At 43.0% G+C, this 24593-nt stretch overlaps 1 protein-coding gene across 3 annotated transcripts in view; it reads right to left on the bottom strand.

The window, feature by feature from the left end:
- Nucleotides 1–470: 470 nt before the first annotated feature.
- Glce (glucuronic acid epimerase) overlaps nucleotides 471–24593 on the bottom strand; it is a 77687-nt gene continuing 53564 nt past the window's right edge. For all 3 annotated transcript variants that reach the window (XM_045160392.1, XM_004666742.2, XM_045160394.1), the window contains 3 exons: nucleotides 19620–20218; nucleotides 13009–13254; nucleotides 471–4256 (listed from right to left, as the gene is read on the bottom strand). In XM_045160392.1, the coding sequence (XP_045016327.1) occupies nucleotides 3232–4256; nucleotides 13009–13254; nucleotides 19620–20205 (1857 nt within the window). In that variant the 5' untranslated portion in view covers nucleotides 20206–20218 and the 3' untranslated portion in view covers nucleotides 471–3231. The remainder of the gene's footprint in view (nucleotides 4257–13008; nucleotides 13255–19619; nucleotides 20219–24593) is intronic.

Below are 24593 nucleotides of genomic sequence, written 5' to 3'. Positions count from 1 at the left end.
CCAACCCTGGAATGCCAGCACGGGCTCTAGGCCTCCCACACCTGCTGACTACAGTTCAGCTGTGTGTGTGGTGTGTGTAACTTTTCCTTTTCTATTTTTGGTTTTTCGAGGTAGGGTTTCACTCTAGCCTAGGAATTCACTGGAATTCACTACGGAATTTCACGGTGGCAAAAAAATGAACTCACAGCGATCCTCCTACCTCTGCCTCCTGAGTGTGGGGATTGAAGGCGTGCGCCACCACGTCCGGCTGTGTGGTTTTCTGAAACCGTCCAGCGTACGCTGGTTCCTCTATTACTAAGCCTCCCCAAAGCTTGCGTATCGCACTCTTTATTCTCCTGTCTGCCCTGCTAGAGAGTTCTTTAAGTGAGCATTTGCTGCTTGTCACTGGATGGACAGGAAATGGAGGTCCGAAATTTGCTTGCTGGGTTCAAAATAATCACAAAGTAGAAAAAGTAAAGTCTCCAGGGGCATTTCCTTTACGATAAAAACTTTATTTTACAATTTTATAAAGCAGCTTTACATGAAGCACAAACAATCCATTGACTTTGTATAGAAACAAAATACCTTTCCATTTGCAAAAAAATCAAGTTTTGCTGTATATAAAACTAACATGTGCACATTGTGCTTAAACTGCAGTCTATACAGCTTTACAAAGGACTACCCTTCAGAAGGGCATCCGGTAAACACGTTATTGCATATTTAACACATGGTGTTTATATAACCCACATGTACGATGAGGAGGAAGAAGCGAGGAACACACTGCAGGGAGGTGACGTAGTAGCGTTCATTGGGGGGACATTTGCACACCAACAAAGGAAAAGGACTGCCACATCTGGACAGCTGTGCTTGTATCATTTCTGCACTTGCTCACACACACTGCGTGGTTCTTTCTAGAGATACAGCAACTCCGAAAGGGTCAAGCCTGACCTCTGTCCAGAAACTTTTGGCTACATTATACAACCCAAGTGGCAACACACAGGTCAAAGCTGACTCACGTTAACAAAACCAATTCCTAGGCTTAACATGAAGAAAAATTGAAAGAAACACGCACACACGCAAGCTTTAAAAAAAAAAATAAACACCCTTCTCATTCTCTCCAAACTCAGAATAAGTAAACATTTTACAGGATTTAAAACTCTAGAAAACTCTGTAGTTGCCTAGAGGCAGAAAAAACAATGGATGGTCCCGCCTCGGTCCTCCACGCCGGCAGCTCTCGCGGCATTGGAACGGCCCAGAGCCTGAACCCCGTGCAGACGGTCCCGCTTCTCAGGCAGGTGCTCGGCTGTCGGGTCTGCATTTCAGTAAGCTCCTGGTCATTCGGGGGCATCTAGTCTGACAAGCCCTGGTCGGAGCCCACAGTGCAGCTCCAGGCTCATCTCGTCCTCTTGGGATTCTGGGATCACAAGACAAATCAAGAAGCTGTTGCTATGTGGAGGGCGGCGTAAAAATCAACAGCAATGAACTGGGCCTTCTGCATCAGAAGATCTTTCCTTGCCTGGTGGAAAGGGCGGCCGCATTGTTAAGGCACTGGTATTTGTCACGACAGCAGCACCTGCCGTTCCCACCCATTCCCACTGCACACCGAGGGCCAGTGTGCACCGGCAAGGCCCAAGTCGGGACATTCCAGGGACAAACGGTGCAGTAAGGGTTCCCAGCGGGGAGATGGTTTGTCTTAAAACATCAACACTAAAAATAAAAATGAGGGGACCCCCAGTTTTATTGCCAAGACCAAATGCCTTTCGTATGCTCTCCATGCTGCTCAGATATCTAATGTGTAAGAACCGTAAAGGCCAAAAGCTGGGGGATGCCAGCAACACATAGCTTTTGGTTGTGGGTGACACTGAAAGCTGTGGTCATATAAATTGGGGGGTTTAGCTTAGTTTTCTAAAGCCAGTTAAATATTGTCTTCAGTATAAGTCTAGCTCTTGTCTCCTGTCCCTTTTGATGCTAAATGTGTCTCACGTGTATGTCTGTGACTTTCGTTTACTTACGGTTAACGGCAGGGCGGGGGAGATTGGGCAGAGGTCACTCTGCGCTGTCCGTCAGCCCTGACAGCCGGGCCGTGCTGCCAACTGCAGGTGACTGTGTGTTCATATTCCAAGCAGAAGTCAGAGGAAAGCCAGTCCCTCTTTTAACCTGATGCCTGACGCCCACTGGAAGACGCTACCCAGGGAATGAGGGCTGAACCCGAAAGATGCGACCTTACACAGACACCATTTAGTAGCTGCAACAATTTAAAATTAAATTTCAAAGGGAAAACAGGGACAGAATCAAAGCAGTGATCAAGAATGTTCGAGGTAGGAAAAACTACTGATTCATGAATGCAACCTTTAACCTAGTATTTTTCCTTCACGGGGGAAAATACTAAAAGGGAGTGAGGGTGGACATAAAACCCTAGCTCCTTCCCAAATTTAGGTTTGCAATAAATATTCCACATGTCCCCAAAATGCCCTTCCCTAAGATGGACAAAACTACCAAAGTGTAGTTTGAACTGAAATTCAAAAGTCTAGACAGTGGCAAATTAGCCAGCACACTGGGGCAGGAGGAGGAAAGACTGATTATCAAACTCTCAGTGATCGTAGATCAAGCTTCCTAAAATGCAACAGGTTCCTAACTTCTTGTGCAGTCAGCAAGTTTCACGCTAGTGTGCTTACGTTATATAACTGTGAAGCCTGAACACTGGCTGTGTTTTTCACTGACACAGTCCAAGAAAATCATAATTCAAAATATTTTCCATAGATAACAATTAAGCAAATATAACAAATGCTCATTCACTCCCAAGAAATGGATCTACAAGAAAGAAATGCCTTTTGAAAAGGTAAACACAGTCCACTATCCAGGCTACAAGGACGTATTTACTGTAGTACAACAGCACGTTATTTGAAAAGTCTGCTTTCAATATAAATATAAATAATCACATGGTAAAAGAGCCCCGTACGAAGCTTCCAGGTAAGCACGAGGCAGCTGGCTGGAACGGCTCCTGACCGGTCGCCTTCGCAGATGGAGGGCAACTGTCTGGACGGGGGCAGGAGAGGGCCAGCGAGGCTTGGCTCACTGATGAAATGCTTCCTGCCCTGAATACCACCGGCATTTCTGAACCCCCCAACCCACGGAATGCAGTTGCCTCAGAAGACTGGTTTCAAGGATCACTTATCACTTTGCCATAATCCACACAGCCCTAGTGCCCGGCCTCTGGGCGTGTGCTGGCGCTCGGCCGAGCCGGGCGTGAGCCTAGTTGTGCTTGGCCCGGCTGCCCTTCAGGTAGCTCTTCCACCTGCGGACGAACTCCTTGAAGACTGGGGCCTCGTCGATGGTGCTGAGCAGCTGCAGCTGGTTGATGTGGGTGGTGTGGTAGTCCCAGCGGGCCAGGTTGGGGGCGATGCCCAGCATGAAGTGCCGAAGGTCGTAGATGGTCCCTGAGCCGGTGTCGTAGAGGGGCAGCATGGCTTTAAGGGACTCCATTCCGCGCTCATACAAGGACTTCGCTTCTCTCCCAAGCTTCTCCCCGGCGGTTTCTTTTAAGTCATACAACCCAATTAAAGAATACATAAAGCCATTTAAAACGAAAGAGCTAGGTGTGGTTGGATACTCTTCATACCAGTCATGTTTATTCATGAACACAGCTCTCACGCCATGCTGTTCTGACAGAAACTTGTATGGGGCTGTTGCCCTTAAAGCTGAGTTGAGGAAGATGTGGTCCTTGGTCAGCAGATACGCCCTGACCAATGTTGAAATGGCTTGCCCCTGGGCCATTGCAGAGTACCACCCCGGCTCTAGAGACTTAAACCCTTCTCCTAACTTACGGGTCACCATGATCGGCCAGCCACCTTTCTCATCCTGGTTCCTCACGAGCCAATCGCTAGCAGCAAAGAACGCAGCCATGTGGGCCGTGGTGGAGATGGTTACGTTGTCCAAGAACCCTTTCCCTTTTGCAATCAACCTAACCACCTTTTTGGGCATTATTTTGGTTGGCTTGACAGCTTTTGTGTTGGAAAGACCCACTCCTTTCCTGAGGTCAGTGACCAAATCCCTGGTAACTGTACTCCATGACGTTCTGGGCCCAATGCCATAGTATATGTCTCTTTCCTTAAAAGCAATTAGTTGGGTATTTGAGACATAATGTACAGTAAAGAGCTGGTTCTTTTCTGTGGTCTCGAGAACCACGGACACACTTCCATTTGTCAAGAACTTGAGGTCAAATGAAATTATAAAGTCTTTTGTGTTTCCCAGCTGCAAGGACACACCATCGCTGGTTTCTGTAAAGGAGAACAGACCACAAAGATCAGTGAGAATGCAGTAGTTTTGTGTTTGAAATGGGATTGCAATTTATCCCACTTTCCTCTGAAAACTATCGACCACACAAAATTAACGCTAAGCTATTTGTGTTTCAGGCTGCACTTTTACTGCTTACTAAATAACAAGACTGGTGAGTTCTTGATGGCGTCTTCCCACCTTTTGTCCTGTCTGGTTTACAGTCAAAAGATTCAGAGCAAATAATTAAAGAACTATTGACCAAATTGCCTTTTCTAGATCTAATGCCAACTGATCAATAATGGCTGACTATTCTAGCATACTCATTCTGTAAAAAGGAGATAAAAAAAAACCCAAAAGCTGCCTCAGCACGCAGTATTACAAAAGGCAGGTTAGAAATTCTAGGAAGAACGTCTTGTATGAACTTCAGTTTGTAAGGTACTTAGTATTAACTGTCTCACTAAGTTCTACGTACTTTACGTTTCTCGGTGGACTAACCCTCTTAGTTACAAGGGGATGTCCCCATTCTACTCCCACTTTATAGATGAGTAAGAGAGACACGAAGGTTGGTCACCCACCCGTGGTGGTTTCATTCAGGTGTCCCCCATAAACTTAGGTATTCTGAATGCTAGTCTCCCCAGCTGATGGCAATTGGAAATTAACACCTCCTGGAGGCCATGTATTGTTGGGAGTGGGCTTATGGGTGTTACAGCCAGTTTCCCCTTGCCAGTGTTGGCACATTCCCCTGTTGCTATTGTCCACTTTATTTTGGCCAGGGGATGATGTCCACCCTCTGCTCATGCCATTGTTTTTCCTTGCCATCATGGAGCTTCCCCTCCAGCCTGTACGCCAAAATAAACCTCTTTTCCCCACAAGCTGCTCTTGGTTGGGTGATCTCTTCCAGCAACGTGAACCTGACTGCAACACCACTCAAGACCCAAAGAACTGAGCGCAGGCTGTCCTGTTGGGCTCCACTGTACACGTTCTTAATCTGATGTTGAACATGATGTTACTGATATTCACTAGAATTGTGAGTAACAAACATTACTGGATCTAAGCAATGGGTTCACATATAAGATTACAAAGCAAGGGGATAAGGGAAAATCATATAGTTGGGATCTAAAAACCCTGGATTTGAATTTCTGCTTTGTCATTACTTCTGAGAAGGCAAAGTGGACCTTTATGAGTCTCAGTTTCTTCATGTTAAATATACTATTTTGCAGGATAATTTTGAGCATTTTTAAAAAAACCATGGCTTGGGACAGTAGTAAATGACAGTGCTTACTGTCACTAATTAATACATGCTAATAAAGCAGTAAGAACTGTTTTATCTGGCAAATTACTAAACAGGAAATTTCTCTTGTATAGCTATCATTCAACAATGGTGGCGTCTCGGCTACAGCTGCTAAGAAAAGACACTGTGCATCCAAACAAACAGCAGCAAGAATATATACAGTACAAACAAAATATTTAACATGACTATCTTGATCTTTATACAACTTCAATTTCCAAAACACACCCACATGTATACTCTCATTTACTCCTTCCTCCTCCTCCTCCTCTTTTTTTTTTTTTTTTTTTTTTTTTTTGGAGGTAGGGTCTCACTCTAGTTCAAGCTGAGCTGGAATTAACTATGTAGTCTCAGGTTGGCCTCAAACTCTCAGCAGTCCTCCTACCTCTGCCTCCCAAGCGCTGGGACTCAAGGTGTGCACCACCACGCCCCCTAGTGCTGGGACTACAGCCATGCACCACTGCTCCTTCCTCTTCTGAGGCTAGCAAAGCAGGAATTATTATTTCTATTTGGAGATGAAGGTTAAACTAAACAGTTTGCCCAAGGCCAAAAGCTAATTAATGGCAGACAGGGACTGGAATCCAGGTTTCCTGACCCACGTGGATAGACATGAGAAAGACAAATGTTGCTGAAACACAATCCTCATGAGAATACTCAACGGAATAATGAACTCTCCTAGACAGCGTATAATCAGGTCTCTGCTTCGGGCGGTCCTTGAGGAGATCGTTGGTGTGTCACCAGCAGCAAGGATTATGCTACTGGGAGAAGCTTGGCAGGCTGACTGCCTGGTTAACACTGGGCTCTACGAGGAGGAATATCTGAAGCCCCCAGGCTCTTGCTCACTTCTCTGAATGGAAGGCAGGAATTACATCAATGCTTTGGGTGACTCTTAAAAACTTGATCTCAATGATAAACTTCTAATTTAACAAAAATCCATTTATTCGGAAACATGCCAAGATGTACTTTTAGCTAGATTTTCCTGTTTTTACAATGAAACAAAATCTTAAACTCAGCTCATCCCTGATACACTGCAGCATTTCTAACTGTCTCCTGAGTCAAGATTAAATTAGATGGAGTGAAGCAGGCTATCTTGAGTATTCTTTTTACATTCTTAGGGTAATGCCTCAATTTATCAGACATTATTAATTATGACATCTATCCTGGCCCAACTGGGTAACAATGACCTGTCTTTATTTCCTCCCAGAATTCTAATTCTCTATTATATATAAATTTAATGAAATGACATGGTTCAATCAATCACCTTGTTATGTCCTAATATGCCAGATCAGTCCTAAGAATTTAGTTATGAATAATGTCAGGGATGTAACCTTTTTAAAAAAAACAACTGTTAATTTTCCTGAAGTCTCACCACTAGCAGGGGAGTCACTGAGACATACAGGAGAGGTGACAAAGAAGCCACACCCTTCCACTGAGATTAACCAGCGGGCAGCCAGTCTTTACAACGTTATGGAATAGGTCTTTGAAGGGCCATTTCATAGAGCGACAGAGGAGGTTCTATTACCTGCCAACATTGCTCAGGGGTGTCTGAAAGTTGGCATATGGGATGGATCTGAGCCCTCCTTGAAACATGCTGTGAAGACTCCTGAGTCAAATCTACTAACAGGAATGTTTGATTTTTCTATTGCTTGAAGTCCATCACCCCTTTTCTTTCTGAATAGTTATTTCCAGGGTTATAATATAAGATTATATATATGTGCGTGCGTGTGTGTATGTATTAGATACATACACACTTTTGGTATATGTATATGCAGACACACTATATATAGAGTATCGTATATAGCTATAGAATACTTTAGGCAACAAAGGATGATGTACATTTAAAAGCCATCTTGACATGGGTGTTGCCAATGATTTCCTTGATTTAACACTAGCAGCACAGGCACTAATCACCAGCAGCAATACCCACCAGCACGAACTACACAGCTCTGCACTGCACAGCCCAGCCACTGGCACAATGTTTTCCTGTGTTTCAGCCTATACAACAGAGGAAAGACGTGCAAACTCTATCACTGGCAAGAGTCCATACACAAGACACACAAGAAGCTCTGACAACTTCATAGGGAAAGACAAATGCATGATGAAAGAATGGGCAAAGGAAGGGTCTGGTCGGCACGTTCCAGCCATATGAAAGGCCCCAAGTGTATGTAACGTCGTTCAGCATCTCCAGGAGTCATCAGGGAGGCATAAAGCAAAACCGCAATGAAACAGCGCCGTAGGCTGGCCGGAATACCCGTTATCAAAAAGTATATAAAATAAAAGCTAACCAAGTACTGGTGAGGATGTGGACAGAAGGTAACTCTTGTGCACTCTGGAAATGTAAATTGATATAGCCATTCTGGAAAACAGCACGGAGGTTCCTCAAAAAATTAAAACTAGGTTAAGGTGCTTGCCTGTGAAGCCTAAGGACCCAGGTTTGATTCCCCAGGTCCCATGAAAGCCAGATGCACATGGTGGCAATCTGGAGTTCGTTTGCAGTGGCTGGAGGCCCTGTTGTGCCCATTCTCTCTCTCAAATTAAAACAACCAAAAAACTAGAACCTTCATATAATTCAATAATCTCACTTCTGGGCAAATGTTTACCACAGGAAACAAAATCAGTATCTCAAAGAGATAGGTGGATGGGAGACCTCTCCATGCTCACTGTAGTATTTTACTGTGTAAAATACTGTGTAAAAATATTTTACATTGTAAAATAACACATGGAAAAACGTGTGTTTGGTGGCGTTTTGTGAGTGTGTGTGTATGTACAATATCCAGTCATAATGAAAGAAGGAAGTCCTGCTGTTTGTGACAACACGGATGAACTCTGAGGGAGAAAGCTGGCAAAGCTAGAGAAAGGCAGTGCACGTGGGAACTAAGATTCCTAATATCTAATTACACTAAAATAGTCAATGACTAATGTGGTTCAGTAAGTTAAGAAAGATGAACTCAGACTGTTTAACAGTGTCTATGAGGGGCTGAGAAGTGGGGGAAGACGGTGGCCAAGGGATGAAAGACTTCAGTTGTGGGATCGCGTCGCAGCACGGTGAGGAGAGAGCCCTGTATGACACAGCAGTGTGCTAAGAAGACAGGTCTTCGGGCTGGAGAAAAGGCTGAGCGATTAAGGCGCTTGCCTGAGCAGCCTAAGAACCTAGGTTTGACACCCTAGGACCCATGAGAGCCAGAGGCACATGGTGGTGCATGCGTCTGGAGTTCGTTTGCAGTGGATAGAGACCCTTGGGTGTCCCTTCTCTCTCATAAATAAATAAATAAAATACTTTACAAAAGAAAATACGTCTTCACCATTCTCACCACCACCATCGTGCATGTGTGCACACACGCACACGCAACTCTATGAGTTATGCAAGGTAACGGACGTGTTAAATGTCCTGATTATGGTAATCAACATATGCTGATATCAAGGCATCACACTATCTTTTTTTTTTAAGATTTCTTTTTATTTATTTATTTGAGACAGAGAAAGAGTGAGAATCTATGTGTCAGGGTCCGTAGCCATTGCAAACTCCAGACGCATGCACCACCATATTCATCTGGCTTACGTGGAATCTGGAGGCTCACACCTGGGTCCTTAGGTTTCACAGGCATGCACTTTAATAGCTAAGCCATCTCTCCAGCCCATTATATATCTTAAATACATACAGATTTATTTGTCAATGATGCTCAGAAAGGCAGGAAAAGGAGCTTTCAACACAAGAAACTCAGCCTGGATGAGCGCTGAGGTGAGGACCAGGCAGAGGAAAACAAGAAGCCCGAGAAAGAACTAGAAAGTGAAAAAGCAAGGTCCTGGAGATGAGATGAAAAGAATGCTCTGGGAAAACTAATTTCAGATCTAGCAGCTACAAAGTCCAGATAATGCAATTTTAAAATCAGGAAGAGTGCCAGGTGCGGTAGCGCCTGCCTGTGTTCTCAGCACTTGGGAGGTGGAGGCAAAGGACCAGGAGTTGTAGGCCATACTTAGTCACGTACTGAGTATATGGCCAGCCTGGGTTACATGACACTCTATTTTGAGAAATTAAACAAGGAAGAGAAAACATTATTTAACAAATAAATCAGTAATGCTGCAGACTTATAAAATGGTCCCCACAGTTGTAAAGGAAAGATGGAGGGAGTGCTCATCAAAATCTAAGAGGACATAAATAAATCATACGGAAACCAAATTTTTTGGACAATGGAACACTCAGGAGCCACAGATTATTGCTAGAAAATATTCAGTGCTAGGGATAGGATACCTTCCAGCGAGTTATTGGCCAGGGAGGTCCCTGATGCCCCCAAAACATTACAGGCCATTGCTGAGGCCCTTTGTTTCCCACCAGGAATAGATGGTAAGACCCTACTGCTGAAGATTCCACATACTTGGGCTGCCATGCCACTGAGAAATCCTGCTGGAGCTGAGCTGAAAACCTCCTCATGTAGACCAGCTGACAGAAAGCTGGAAGAAGCCATTCTGCATGCAGTTCAATGACAGAGAGAGAAATCACCAGTGAAGATACTCAACAGTGGACACTGTAAGTCTTTAAATTTTGCCAGCCAGGCCAAATGAGCCAACGGGTGCAATAGTGGCACATCTGTCATAGTGGAAACCAACTGTCCTCAAATTGGATTGGAGGCCCGCTCCATGGACGGGAATACATCCCTGATACTGAAAACTTAAAACAGGGGTAGTCATGAGCCCTAGGGGTGTAATGTCTGCTGCTGTCTGGCTAAATGTATAGATTATGCTTATCAAACTGCCCAGTAAGCACTTCTCTTAATGTTCATACCCATATATTAATGCTAATCTCACTTTTGGTAGAGAACCTTCTCTTTTCAGATGGCAGTGACCTTGGGATGACTCAGAAGGCATCATGGTGCTGGAAAAAAGTGACAGGAGTGCTCAGCACTGCAATATCTCTATCACACCTTCCAAGGCTCAGGGTCTATTGCGGAAGAGGTAGCAGAAAGAATGTAGGAGCCAAAGGAAGGGTAGGACTCCTTACAACGTGCTCCTCCAGATACAAAATGGCCTGGATATCCATGACCTCACAGTGCCTGACACTACATACACAAAACCATTATAATAGGAGGAAAAGACCATGACATCAAAATAAGAGAGAGACTGATTGAGAGGAGGAGGGGATATGATGGAGAGTGGAGTTTCAAAGGGGAAAGTGGGGGGGGGTATTACCATGGGATATTGTTTACAATCATGGAAATTGTTAATAAAAAAAAGTTTAAAAACCTAATTTGTTTATTTATTTATATCTTCTCATCCAGGGTCTCAGACTAACCTGAAACACACAATCCTCTGGCCTGAATGCTGGCATTAAGATGTGTACCAGCACATCTGGCTTATAAAATGGCTCTTACTCTAGATGACTTTGAATCTTTTGGGGGAATACAAGTTCAAGACAGAGAAAAATAAAAGGCTAACAGCATTTAGCATGAGGTCCTCCCAAGCCTCACCTCACTTAAGGTTGTGCTCTGATGTACAATCCTTACTGCGACGCGGTGAACTGACCCCCAGAGGTGCTCCAGAATCCCTGGGCGGCCTGTCCCGGTCCTGTTTCCACGGCCAGGCTTCCGCCTTTGATCCCTTCTCCCGGCTGCAAGGCGCACGGGGTTAACTGCAGCTCCTTCTCTCTTCTGCGTGCTCTGTGCTCGTTTCGCACACCCCCCACAGGCCCACACAACATGAATCTACTCCCAGGGGCATCCTTATCAAAAGGGAGTAGGTGTGTCCCCCACTGGCAGAGTGGCTGTTACAATTCCTTATATACTTAAAACTACCTCAAAAAATAGGTTTTTTTTAAAAATTATTTATTTATTTATTTGAGAACGACAGACACAGAGAGAAAGACAGGTAGAAGAGACAGGTAGAGGGAGAGAGAGAGAATGGGCGCGCCAGGGCTTCCAGCCTCTGCAAACGAACTCCAGACGCGTGCGCCCCCTTGTGCATCTGGCTAACGTGGGACCTGGGGAACCGAGCCTCGAACCGGGGTCCTTAGGCTTCACAGGCAAGCGCTTAACCGCTAAGCCATCTCTCCAGCCCTCAAAAAGTAGTTTTCAACTGGCCCTTGCGTGAAGGGCTAAGGTAAGTCCCGTCACGTAGAATGTCACCATCTACCTTTTGTTATTACCTAGGACATCTGAACACTGCTGGGGAGAGCAAGGAAGAGGAGACAGTTCTCAGAAAGCCTTCAAGACACACAGGGAGATCAAGACACCGTCTGCCACTTTCTACCTTAACCTAGACAACACTACCAATGGAAAGTTCACTGGGTGTACCCAAAGCCAAATGTTCTTCTGTTTAGTGTGATCATTTCCTGTTGTGATATCTTAGGTATTGCAAGATCAATACTCTTCATCATTTCCTTATACCTTCTGGTCCAGTCAAGTCTCTTACAATAAGCAAAGATTTTCTACGTATTGGGATATCACAGAATGCTGTGGGAGAGAGAACTTCTAGTCATACAATGAAACCTAAAGGTCATCTCTCCCCTTCCTTGCACTGCACTAAGCACTCATAAATCTCTTACTTAAGGCCCTCTAGAATGAGTACATTTGTATTGCGGCTTTCAAGGTCTGTGAATTCCACAGTCATCAATCAAGGACAAGGAGGGAATACAGAAGCAGTCATGTAACCTTTCCTCTCTTTTATTTACCCACTGTAAGGTTGGGGGGAGGAGGGAATGACGTTTGAACTTGACAACATTTTCTCATAGAGAACTAAGCCTAAGCCGGAGGTGCTAAGATTATTTCATTGTCTTTTTAAGTAATGGACTCATTAATTTTCATGGATATTGATTAGTGCAGAAAATACATTGCATCCTAATTAATGAGACTGTCTTAGTAAAAGGGGAAATGTTGCATAAAGTTAATTTGATCTTCTAAATGATTTTATTAATGAAAATGGTTTTATATGAAGTTTGAGATAATTTCATATATTAACAAAATTTAATGTGGAGCAGGCCTATTTGGTAATACTGTGGGTTTTTTTTTTTTTTTTTTTTTTGAAAATAAAAAGCCATTGGAAAAAAATTTGTAAAGGAAAGGATAGCTCCACTAAAAAGAAAAAATCCTTAGTGCAGAATAATTTAAATTATGCTGCACTGAAATATTACCATCAGCAAGGAGATCTCAGGGTACACTCAGTGAAAGAGGGCTTGCTTAGTATACACAAAGCTCTGGGTTTGCTTCCAGTCTCACAAACAAAACCCAACCAAACCAAAGAACTTCATTCCTATGGGACAGAGATCCCTGGAGGCAGATTACAACCTGGGTCTTAGCTTTATCATGCTGATTTTTTTTTTTTAAACAGCTGTTCCTTATTTGGGGATTTCACTTAGATGATATCATTTGTCTAATTTATGTAATAAGTTTCTTAAAAAAACATTGAAGAAAATTAAAGGGGTATTAGGGGCCATCGATCAATATAAACTCAGGAGACACATGTGGAACATAACTTACCGGGAGCAATGAACTGTTTAACGTTGGTGAATCTAGACTTGTCAGCCACGCTGGCCATAAAGCAGCCTTTGGGCACGGTCCACTCACTAAGCTTGCTGTTCTTGTCCCTGTCTTCTGCTGTTTCATATACCTCTATGTGGGGGGGCTTCTCAGTTAGATTCTTGCTGTAATGGCTTAACCCGTACTGTGCAATCTGGATTGGGTAGAAATAGCCTTGAGGTCCCCATTGTGTGGATAATGGCACACCTAGAAAAAAGAGAAACAAAACGAATAATCACATGCAGACATAGACAAGCCTATTCTGAGAACTGCTCTGGGTTATCAGCAACTGTGAAGCTCTCTTATTATCCTGCTTACATGATTAAACTGCTACACGTTATAAATTACCTTTCCTCCACAGCTACAGGTGTGATGTTTCATACAAACTTCATTCGAAATTCATAGTTTGCATTTCTTAGTTTGAAGTTTTGCTTCAAATACTAATCCTACAATTTTCTTGTACTTAACCTTCATGTATACCACTGACTCATCTCTCCCTCTAACGGCAAGACGTGTTCTAATAACCAAGTATATCATCTGATGATTAAAGCATTTGCTTAGAGACAGACATGACTAGGCAACTTAAAATGCAAATATATCTCTAAGTTCTTTTTCAAATCTTTCCTGCCAAAATGGAATAGTTAGGAAAAAGAACTGGTTTAAAAAAACCAAATTAAAGCTTTATATTTGATTACAAGTTCCTGTTTTTGTTTGTTTATTTTGGAACAGGGTCTTTCTGTGTAGTCTGGGCTGGTCTGGAACTCATAATTCTCCTGAATACTGGGATTAGAGGCACATGGCACCATACAAGTTTTTAAATAATGGGTTCTCTCTTGAAACATCCCAAGTGAGACTTTCAATGTTAGTTAGGGTTCACTTCAGTAATTTCCTATGCACCTTGTCCAGAATACCTCATTGTTCAATCACACTGTGTATGGTGAGATATAAACTCCCATCTATAGTTCTAAAATGAATTAGCAAGCATCTGACAGTGCACTGGAGACTGGGAATCTATATACAAATGTGGGTTTTTAAAGGCAGTTTCAAGGACAATGTTTAAGGACAGAACCTCTAAGAGGTACGTAGCGACTCATGGCAGTAATAAGGTCACGGGGACACTGCCCTCAGAAGGAATTCATGTAGTTCCCACGAGAGGTTTATTATTTTTACTGTTTCCTCCTTATATGCTCACTTGCTGTTTTGCCATGTGGTCGATGTCTCTGTTTCCAAGGTGCTACCTCCACAATGCCATCCATGACGTGACACAGCCAGGAGCCTCCCCCAAGCCAGCACTGTGCTGCTTCAACTTTTAGTCAGCCTCCAAAACTGTGGGCTAAACTTTCTTTTCCTTATTAAGTACTTGGCACGAGGTATTTTGTTACAGTGATAAAAAAAAACAAACAAACATGTACTATTAAGAGACCTGGGCTATAGGTAAGCTTTTAAACATCTGTGTCCTTTCTCCAAGTGGTAATTTCCCCAAGTTAAATAGAACTATCTCATCATTTACTGAGAGGTAGGCTTATATAACCTTATTAAAGACAGGTGATGACTACATTAATGTACAACTGGCGTAAGAATTGAGAATGATCACTAGAGTAGAACAATAAGCCAGCAACATGCTCCAGCACTCAGGAGAATTTAGTATAGCGATAAAGACTGAACTTATGAATCACAGGACAAGAAATCATTTAATATGCTGGGCGTGGTGGTGCACGCCTTTAATCCCAGCATTCGGGAGGCAGAGGTAGGAGGATCGCCATGAGTTCAAGGCCACCCTGAGACTACACAGTGAATTCCAGGTCAGCCTGAGCTAAGACAAGACCCTACCTCGAAAAAAAAAAAAAAAAGAAATCATTTAATACATGTTGTGGAAGCAACTGAAATTAGACACAGACTTCATATCATTTGCCAACATATAAATTAATTTAGCTGCACTAAAAAATCTAAATGTAGATGGAATGCTTGCCTGGCAATGTGTGAGGCTCTAGGTCTGACCTACAGAAGGATAGAAGTTAAATGTTAAAGAAAGAATAAAACTCTTGTAGAAAAATATAAATGATGAACTGATCACACCGTAGCAAATGTGTTTCTACGCATAAAATGAAGAACTTACAAATGCTCAATGAAATCTATTAATTTAGTAAACAGAACAACACAAAAACCCCACCAAAACAAACAAATCCCAAGTAAACTAAAAAAGACAACCAAGGAGCTAGAGAGATGGCTTAGTGGTTAAGGGCACGCCTATGAAGCCTAAGGATCCTGGTTCAAGGCTTGATTCCCCAGTACCCACATAAGCCAGAGGCACAAGGAGGTGCATGTGTCTGGAGTTTGTTTGCAGTGGCTGGAGGCCCTGATGCGTCCATTCTCTCTCACTCTCTGCATCTTTCTCTGTTGCTCTCAAATAAATAAAAATGAAAAGTCTTAAAGTTATAATAAATAAATAAGATGTAAATACATGCCAATTATTAATTTAAAAAAAAGACAACTTAATTGAAGAAAATACCCTTAGGACTTGGTGATGTCACTCAGCTGGTCAAGTGCTTGCCAGGCATGCCCCAAATCCTGGGTTTAATCCCTAGCACCACACGAAACCAGGCAGGCATGGTGGTGCACGCCTGTAATCCCAGGCAGAAAGATCACGTTAAACTCATCCTTGGCTACATAGCCATTTCGAGGACACCTTGGGCTACATAACACCCTGTCTCCAAAATGAAAAACAGGGCTGGCAAGATGGCTTAGCGGTTAAGTGCTTGCCTGTGAAGCCTAAGGACCCCGGTTCAAGGCTCCATTCCCCAGGACCCACGTTAGCCAGATGCACAAGGGGGCGCACGCGTCTGGAGTTCGTTTGCAGTGCCTGGAGGCCCTGGTGGGCCCAGTCTCATTCTATCTGCCTCTTTTTCTCACTCAAATAAATTTAAAAGAAAATTTAAGAGTACATGAAAATAAACTTATTTAAACAACCAACAGTACCTGCATTAGGAAAGGGGGAAAGAACAGGAAGACATAGTTAAGCACATATGAGAAAGAGATATTTACCCTCATGCACTGTTATAAAAAGCAAATTATGAAAGCTGTGGGAATGGTGCTGAACACCTGTAATCCTGACACTCACGGGGCTGAGGCAGGAGGACTGCAGGCTAGTGCCTAGTCAGGGCAACATAGTCAGACCCTCTCTAAAGGACTGGAATAAAAATTAATTATTAGAGAGTGTTTCGTGGTGGCAGTGAGCGTAGATGGTAACGGCACCCTCCTATTTTGCTCCTGGAGACCAGAGTAAACCTTACCTTTTTGGAAAGCTGTTCGACAGAACAGATCTAGAGCTTCTATGACTTGACAAGGCAATTTATCTGACACTGCAGTTAACTATGTTCTCAAACAGGGAATATACTGCACTGAGAATGTAAATGTAATTCCAATGCCAAATAAAAATTAACAAGTGAGGATGGAGAGATGGCTCAGTGGTTAAGGGGCCTGCCTGCAAGGCCTAAAGACCTGGGTTCGATTCCCCAGTCCCCACACAAAGCTAGGTGTACAATGTGGCACAGGCATCTGGAGTTTGTTTGCAGTGGCCAGAGGCCCTGGTGTGCCTGTTCTCTCTCTCCTTCCCTCCCCCCCCTCCTCTCCTCTGCTCTGTTTCCTTCTGCTTGAAAACAAAGTACAAAAAAAATTAACAATGAGTAACTGTAACATCATCTATGACAGAAAAATAAAAAAAAAAAGACACACACATGCACACGCCATACCACTGCAAATAGCCCAAATATTCAACCCAAGAGAAGAGTCCCGTGCATTAAGGATGTCACTCCATGTCTTTACATGGAATGTTTATCACTGAAATGTCTGTAAGTGTTCACTGTCTAGGGCAATACTATACTCATAATATATGAAATGAAAATTGAGTGTAAAGTATGACCCAAATTTGTTTTTGAATGTGTATCAATAACAAAGAGGTTGGAAAAACACATCAAAGAAAATAATAGTAGCTAAGGGTGTTTTTTACTTTTTCTTTAGTCTGTGGGTTTTTTCTTAAGTTTTTTTTTTTTTTTTTTAAAGTTTGGCCATGGATATCTTTCCTTAGCAAACCATATCTCTAAAGAAAAAGATCTGGGGCTGGAGAGATGGCTTAGCGGTTAAGCGCTTGCCTGTGAAGCCTAAGGACCCTGGTTCAAGGCTCGGTTCCCCAGGTCCCACGTTAGCCAGATGCACAAGGGGGCGCATGCGTCTGGAGTTTGTTTGCAGAGGCTGGAAGCCCTGGCGCGCCCATTCTCTCTCTCCCTCTATCTGTCTTTCTCTCTGTGTCTGTCGCTCTCAAATAAATAAATAAATAATTTAAAAAAAAAAGAAAAGAAAAAGATCTGCCAGGCGTGATGGCGCACACCTTTAATCCCAGCACTCGAGAGGCAGAGGTAGGAGGATCGCCATGAGTTTGAGGCCACCCTGAGACTCCATAGTGAATTCCAGGTCAACCTGAGCTAGAGTGAAACCCTACCTCGAAAAACCAAAAAAAAAAAAAAAAAAAAAAAAAAGATCTCCTGGGAATATGCAAGATGATAATGTATTTGGTATATATTATCATATGTAGTATAAATTAATTTGTCCCTTCCTTTCACCTAGACATTTGGTAAAAAATATTAAGACTTATCATATCCAAAGAACCACTAACTTCACAGACATGGTTATAAAAGGCCTTTGACTTTGAGCAAGTCTGAAAATACTTTCACCAGATGAGCACAAAATTCCTTCCCAAATAAAAATATATATTAAGCTGAAAGCTTGTTTGGATACAGAGCTTAACAGACACTAGATATTGAAATTAAAATTAGTATTATGATTAAATCTGGGCTGGAGAGATGGCTTAGCAGTTAAGGCGCTTGCCTGCAAAGCCAAAGGACCTCGGTTTGATTCCCTAATACTATGTAAGCCAGATGCACAAGGGGGTACATGCATCTGGAGTTCATTTGCAGTGGCTGGAGGCCCTGGCATGCCCATTCTCTCTTTCCCTCTCTGTCTGTCTGCCTCTTTCTCTCTTACTCTCTCAAATAAATAAACTAATTAAATTTAAAAAAAGATTAAATCTACTTTATAACAAAATGAGGCAAGTGAAATAAAACCAAATTACACCTCACACATTCACGAAGAACTTCAACTGTCCATTTTTCTTTTCCTCTTTTTTATTTACTTATTTATTTTTTGCAAGGAGAGAGGGAAAGAGAGAGAGAGAATGGGCATGTCAGGTCCTCCAGCTGCTGCAAATGAATTCCAGACCCATGTGCCACTGCATTTGGCTTACATGGGTCCTGGGGAACTGAATTCAGGTTTTCAGCAACAGTGAAGTTGTGATGAATCAGCTGGTAAGGGTACCTTTTTTATATTTTTATTTTTATGTATTTATTTGACAGAGAAAGAGGGAGACGGAAAAGGAGCGAGAGAGAAAAGAGAGAGGTTGAGAGAATGGGCACACCATGGCCTTCAACCACTACAAGCAAACTCCAGACACATGCGCCCCCTTGTGCATCTGGCTAACGTGGGTCCTTTGGCATTGCAGGCAAGTGTCTTAACCACTATGACATCTCTCTATCCTCCCCCCCACCCCGCTTTTTTGTGACGCAGGACCTCATTCTACCTCAGGCTGACCTGGAACTCACTCCGTAGTCAATGTTGGCCTTGAACTGAAATTCATAGTGATCCTCCTACCTCAAACTCCTCAGTCTGGGATTAAAGGTGTAAGCCACCACACCCAATTTCTGTCCCAGGGCTTTTTTTTTTTTTTTTTTTTAATATTTTTACTTATTTATTTATGTGAGACAGAGAGACAGAATAGGCATGCCAGGGCCTCTAGCTACTCCAAACGAGCTGAACTTCAATGCATGTGCCACCTTGTGCATATCTGGCTTATGTGGGACCTGGAGAATTGAACCTGGATCCTTAGGCTCCACTGGCAAGTGCCTTAACCACTAAGCCATCTCTCCAGCCCTGCCCCAGGTTCTTAAAGGCACTTAAAAGACAGTATGTATAGACTGCAAGCAATCAGTATTACATTCAAAGGAGCAACACCTATGAAGTGTTTCACCCTACAGACCTGACACCTCCTTGCAGAGATGACACCTGTCTATTAAGCAGCTGGTAGGCCCAGCAGATGATCTGTTTCCCTTTCCCTCTACTTGGACAATAACTTTATAATATTTATTTCTGTTTTATTTTTGTGGTCCTAGTGATTGACTCAGGGCTCTGGCAAGTGCTGTACTATATCCCTAGCCTGATAACTATGTATTTCAAAGGAAAATTTCTAGAGATTTGTGCCTTGACCTCGCTGATGAGACTCTGAGATAAGTTAATGGAACAATCCTATTTCTTCAGGTCTGGTCTAATTGCTGCCCTTAAATCACACCAACTGGAAAGCTTTCCTAGGTTTAGACTTAATCTGTTTTCTCCTTGCTAAGATAGCAATGAAAAGTCTTGTCACATTAAACTATATACTGGCTATATAATTAACACCTACAGTTTCTTAGTCCTCAACAGAGGCTAGGAAAAAAAAAAAAACACAGGTGGAACAAACAGATACCAACCTTCAACCCCACTTATACACTTGACTCTGTCTCGGACTTCCACATTGTAGCCTTCAAAGGACATGAACACACCATCAGGGTGGTACGGGGCTCTCTGTGCATAGACTTTGGAGTAACTATGCGAGAATTCAAACCGGTCATAGCCATCGTACTGGACCACCTTTCCATAAACATCAAAGTATTTTTCTACCCAAGTGAATGGAAGAAAGACTTCATTGCCCTCTCGTCTCCCTTTAATCGTGTGCTCGTCATTTATGAGACAGTCGATTTCTTCATATTTGAGCCCTAACACCTTGCTTCCTGCGTTGCTGTTGAAGCCCCCGACCACAGGGGGGGCTTTCTGCTGCTCCTGGGGGAATGCCGCCTCCGACTGCAGTCTGGCCATGTGGTTCACATGATGGTTACTCTCCGAAGCCGCTGCTCTTTTGTCTAGTCCATCCACTCTGAATCCACTGCTCAAGTGCCTTGGGAACTGGATCGCTTTGTCACTGGAACACTTGTTCCACAGAAGTACTGTGACCAAAGTGAAGAGTGCACAGATGATAATCAAAGTCTTATAGTTGACCCGGGCTGCCAAACAACGCATATTCAGACCATATCTATGGAGGCAAGAAGAAAACAAAGAGGCAAGGAAGTGTTGCTGACATTTCACAGGTAAGGGTCTCTTCATTTTCAAAGCACTCAACAACCACAATAGGAAGACTTATCAAATACATGCACTGATCAAATTTAAGATTATCAGCTCAAGGGCTGGAGAGATGGCTTAGCTGTTAAGGCACTTGTCTGCAAAGCCAAAGGACCCAGGTTCAATTCCCCAGAGCCCACGTTAGCCAGATGCACAAGATGACACATGCATCTGGAATCTGTTCACAGTGGCTAGAGGCCCTGGCACGCCCATTCCCTCCCTTTCTTTCTTTCACCAACCCCCCTTTCTCTCTCTCTCTCTCTCTCTCTCTCAAATAAGTATAATAAAATAAATAAATTTTTTAAAAAAGATTATCAACTCAAACTTTTCAGCATGGGCAAGGAAAAGGCAAGATGTAAAGGACTCAGTTCACACAATCTTCTAGAGCACAGATGTCCAAATCTGTAGAGCTCTTTCGGTATCTCAGTAATTTTCCATAGGGCTCCCTAAACAAAAAGGAATAGCATAAAATTCCATTTTTAAACTACTTAAGACCAACAACTTAAGTATGTATGTCCTAGCACCTTAGTAGTTATCCAGAAACACACACATGCAATCTTTTCAAGGAAAATACTGAGATTCATATACCAGAGCCAAACTGACTTTGGACTGTTCATTTTACTAGACTTCTTAGCAACAAAATGTAGTCAGTGACCTCTGTTTTCCCATGGTTTCTGGAGTAGCACTGCATTCTCTCTTGGTTCTGCTTATGCCCCACAGACCCGCTAATCTTCCAAGGTCTTCTCGGAGTCCTCCTTCTGACCTTTGTGACCCTTAAGTGCTGGTGTGCCTTCCGGTCCAAGGCCTTGGGCTTCCTCATCTCTGTCCATACCTGAATGATCTTACTTTGTGCCTTTAGATACAATTTATATGCTAACTATCCCAGAGTCTATCTCCAGGGAAGACTTTTCCTTGGAACTGCAGATAAATATATCCAAATAAGAATCCAAGTAACTGAAGTCTTTATTTGGAGGTTAAATGAGCTTCTAAAAATGCAACACATAAAACTTAACTCCAATATTTTCTCTTAACCTGTTTCTACTTTCATACTGCTCAGACTAAAAACTTTGGATTTCTGTCTTGTTCTCTCCCTATCTAATTAACCAGGAACTCCTGTTGGCTCTACCAACAGACTATGTCTGTTTTCACTAACTACAGGCCACAATTTATTTTTTAATCTAGGATACTGCAGCAATACCTAAACTGGTCTCCCGGCTCCTATTCTTGCCCTAGTACTGCATCCCCAAGGCTATGCTCAACTAGCAGTTAGAATGATGCTTTTAAATTTAGGACAGACAGATGACCTCACTCCAGTCCTCATGGGGGAAGAATGATGCTGCTGGGCCTCGGCTGCTCCAGGGAGTGCCGGCCAGCTATGACGACAACACGGGGGTCAAGTCAGGTACAAGTGCAACGTTCGGAACATCGAGGGTGCTGAGGGCAAAGGGTATAAAGTGTGGTCGATGCTTGTGGTACTCACTCTTTACTGTATTGTATATTTTGAAGATATTTTGCTTATAATCTTATTTTTCCCATGATAAATATTTTTGGCAGTAATAAAAGAGAAAATTCCAAAATAGAAGTGTTTAATGAAAAATTAAATGTTAAGAGCTGGAGAGATGGCTCAGCAGTTAAGGTGGCTGCCTGTGAAGCCTAGCCTTCGGAGTTCAATTCTCTAATACCCACATAAAGCCAGATGCACAGTAGCACATGCATGCATTTGGAGTTCATCTGCAGAGGCTGGAGGCCCTGGAGCACCCATTCTCTCTCTTTCTCTCTCTGTCTTCTATCTCTTTCTGATTGCAAATAAACAAATAAAAATATTTAAAAATTAAAATGTTAATAAAATTAATAGGGACTGCACAATTCACTCATTTCCATTTCTTCTAATTCCAAGAGAAGGTAAGCTTTGAGCCCTCAAATGTCTCAAAACAGGTTTCTTCTGCTGTCACTACTAATAGTTTAGAAGGATACAGATTCCTATTCCACACAGTTTCTCTCAAAGCACAAAGAGATCTGAGGAGGTTCGATTTCACTAGGACACCTGTTGTGTGTGACTTCATTCTTTTTCTTTTCTTTTCTTTTTCTTTTTTTTTTTTTTGGTTTTTTTTGAGGTAGGGTTTCGCTCTATCTCAGGCTGACCTGGAATTCACTATGCAGTCTCACGGTGGCCTCGAACTCACAGCAATCCTCCTACCTCTGCCTCCCAAGTGCTGGGATTAAAAGACATGCACCACCATGCCCGGCCCATTCTCTTTTATTTACCTTGTGAATTCTGTGGTTTTGAAAGAATGGTATATTTGATCCTCTATTTCTGCACTGGGTGAGCCTTTCAATCTCAAAATTTGTGTTCTATTATTTTAATGGAAATGGCATCTCCTTGGATCTCTGAGCTCTTTTTTTAAAAATGTGATGACTTCTGTCATTTTTTCTGGTTACTTATGTTTTTTTCAAGCCATTAGTTTTCCTCACATGCCTGATTGTTCTGGTTACACATTCATATTTAAGACAGAATGACGTATCAGCCACCATAGATGTCCTGTTACTGTGAAGATGGTCTGCTCTTTGGCTAGACTGCTCTGTGAGGGATGAAAGGAAAGAGCTCTGTGGGGTTGGGCAATCGCTGAGCACCATGCTCTCCTAAATGGAGTGGGTGGAGAGGCGGGAAACCCTTTCACTATTAGGCGCTTTCAACACCTTTTCCTTTTGTTCTGGGGCCCTAGCATGCACTCTGAAAGCTTCAGCCTTTCTCAATTTCTCTGAAGAAAATCTGCCTGGTATTTTGCCTTGGGTGTCTGCCTGCCATCTGTCTGTAGCCTGAGTGCATGGTGGGAGGTATGGGGGAGGAGCGGAAGATGCTGCTGGGCCCTTTGGCTCTCAAGCAAAGGTGCGGGTGTCTGTTCAATGACCATCCTTTGCTTACTAGGTCCTTCAAGTTACTGAAGTTTCTTCATTTTAATATCTATGCACTTTACTTCAGTAGGACATAAAGAGATAAGGGAAGCAAGGATCTGTGTTTGGTGAGTCTTGAACCCAATACAGGCAGAGTCTAAAATGCTCGAAACCAGAAACACTTCAGATTTCTTTAGGCTATTGGGATACCTGCATGAACATAATAAGTTATTCTGGGGAAGAGACCTACTCTAACTTCAAATTTTATTTGTTCCCTATAAACTTTATACACAAAGCTTGAATACAATTTTACACAATATACAATTCTACAATGAAGCAGTTTCACGGTATGGAACTTTCCATTTGTGGTGTCATGTCAGCATTCAAAAATTCCATGCAGTATTTCTTTTTGGATTAGTGATCTGTAATATGTTTTATCATGTGTACCTGTAAGAAAATGTATTAAATGCTTTTAGAAATGCACAGTGTGAGCAAGGTTCCAGAAGCCATGCATTTATAAATCAAAGGTTCCCTGATGTCGTAACAGATGCAAACTGAACAGTTGTGTTACCACTTAAACAACGTGTAACTATGCCTGACACACTGACCAGTTAAAACAAATACGCAGAGCCTTTTGTTCTATTTTGAGAAGCACCTTTCCTCACTAGTGAAATACGAGCACTGCGTCTGGAACAATGCTGCCGTAGGATGACGCACACGAGGGGAACTTGGAAAGTCAGGCGTGGGGCCGAGATACTCCCCACGGCAGAAAGCAAGTTCATTTTCAAATGTGATCATAATCCAGGGCTGAAAAGGCAGAGCAGAAGCTGAGCATGATGGTGCATGCCCAGCACTCAAGAGGCTGAGGCTGAGGCAAGAGGACTGTGACATTTTGGACAGCCAGGGCTACTCAGCAAAAAACCTCGTCAAAAAAAAAAGGGAGGTTGGGAGGGCATGAGAGCAACACTGGAAAGTATTGATAACTGCTAAATCTGACTGGCAGTTATGTGTCAGTTTAAACATCCCCATAACTTAAAACTATACTGTCACACAGACAGTCAGTAGTCAGCCTGAAAGTTCCTCTTTCCTGTTAGTTAAAATTGTGAGGATCATGTCTGAAGTTTACCAAAACAGACCGAATGGGTAATCTATTACTCTGCGATGCTAGATGCTAGCTGCAAGAGAAGGCCCTAGGTGGGGAGGTGGCTCAGTGGGCACAGCACTTGCCATACAAGCCCTGGAGTTCAGAATGCCAGAGCCCATGGAAAGCTGGAAGCCACAACCGGCTGCTATAATCTGTCAGGATGGTGATGATGTGCAATGCCAGTGGTCAGGTGGGGGCAGAGATGGAAGGGTTTCCCAGAAGCTGGCAGACCAATCAGCCTGGCAAGCGCAGC

Source organism: Jaculus jaculus, chromosome 10 (assembly GCF_020740685.1).
Source record: "Jaculus jaculus isolate mJacJac1 chromosome 10, mJacJac1.mat.Y.cur, whole genome shotgun sequence".
Classification (NCBI taxonomy): domain Eukaryota; kingdom Metazoa; phylum Chordata; class Mammalia; order Rodentia; family Dipodidae; genus Jaculus; species Jaculus jaculus.
Note: the sequence above shows the minus strand (reverse complement) of the source record. Positions and strands in the feature narration are given on the sequence as shown.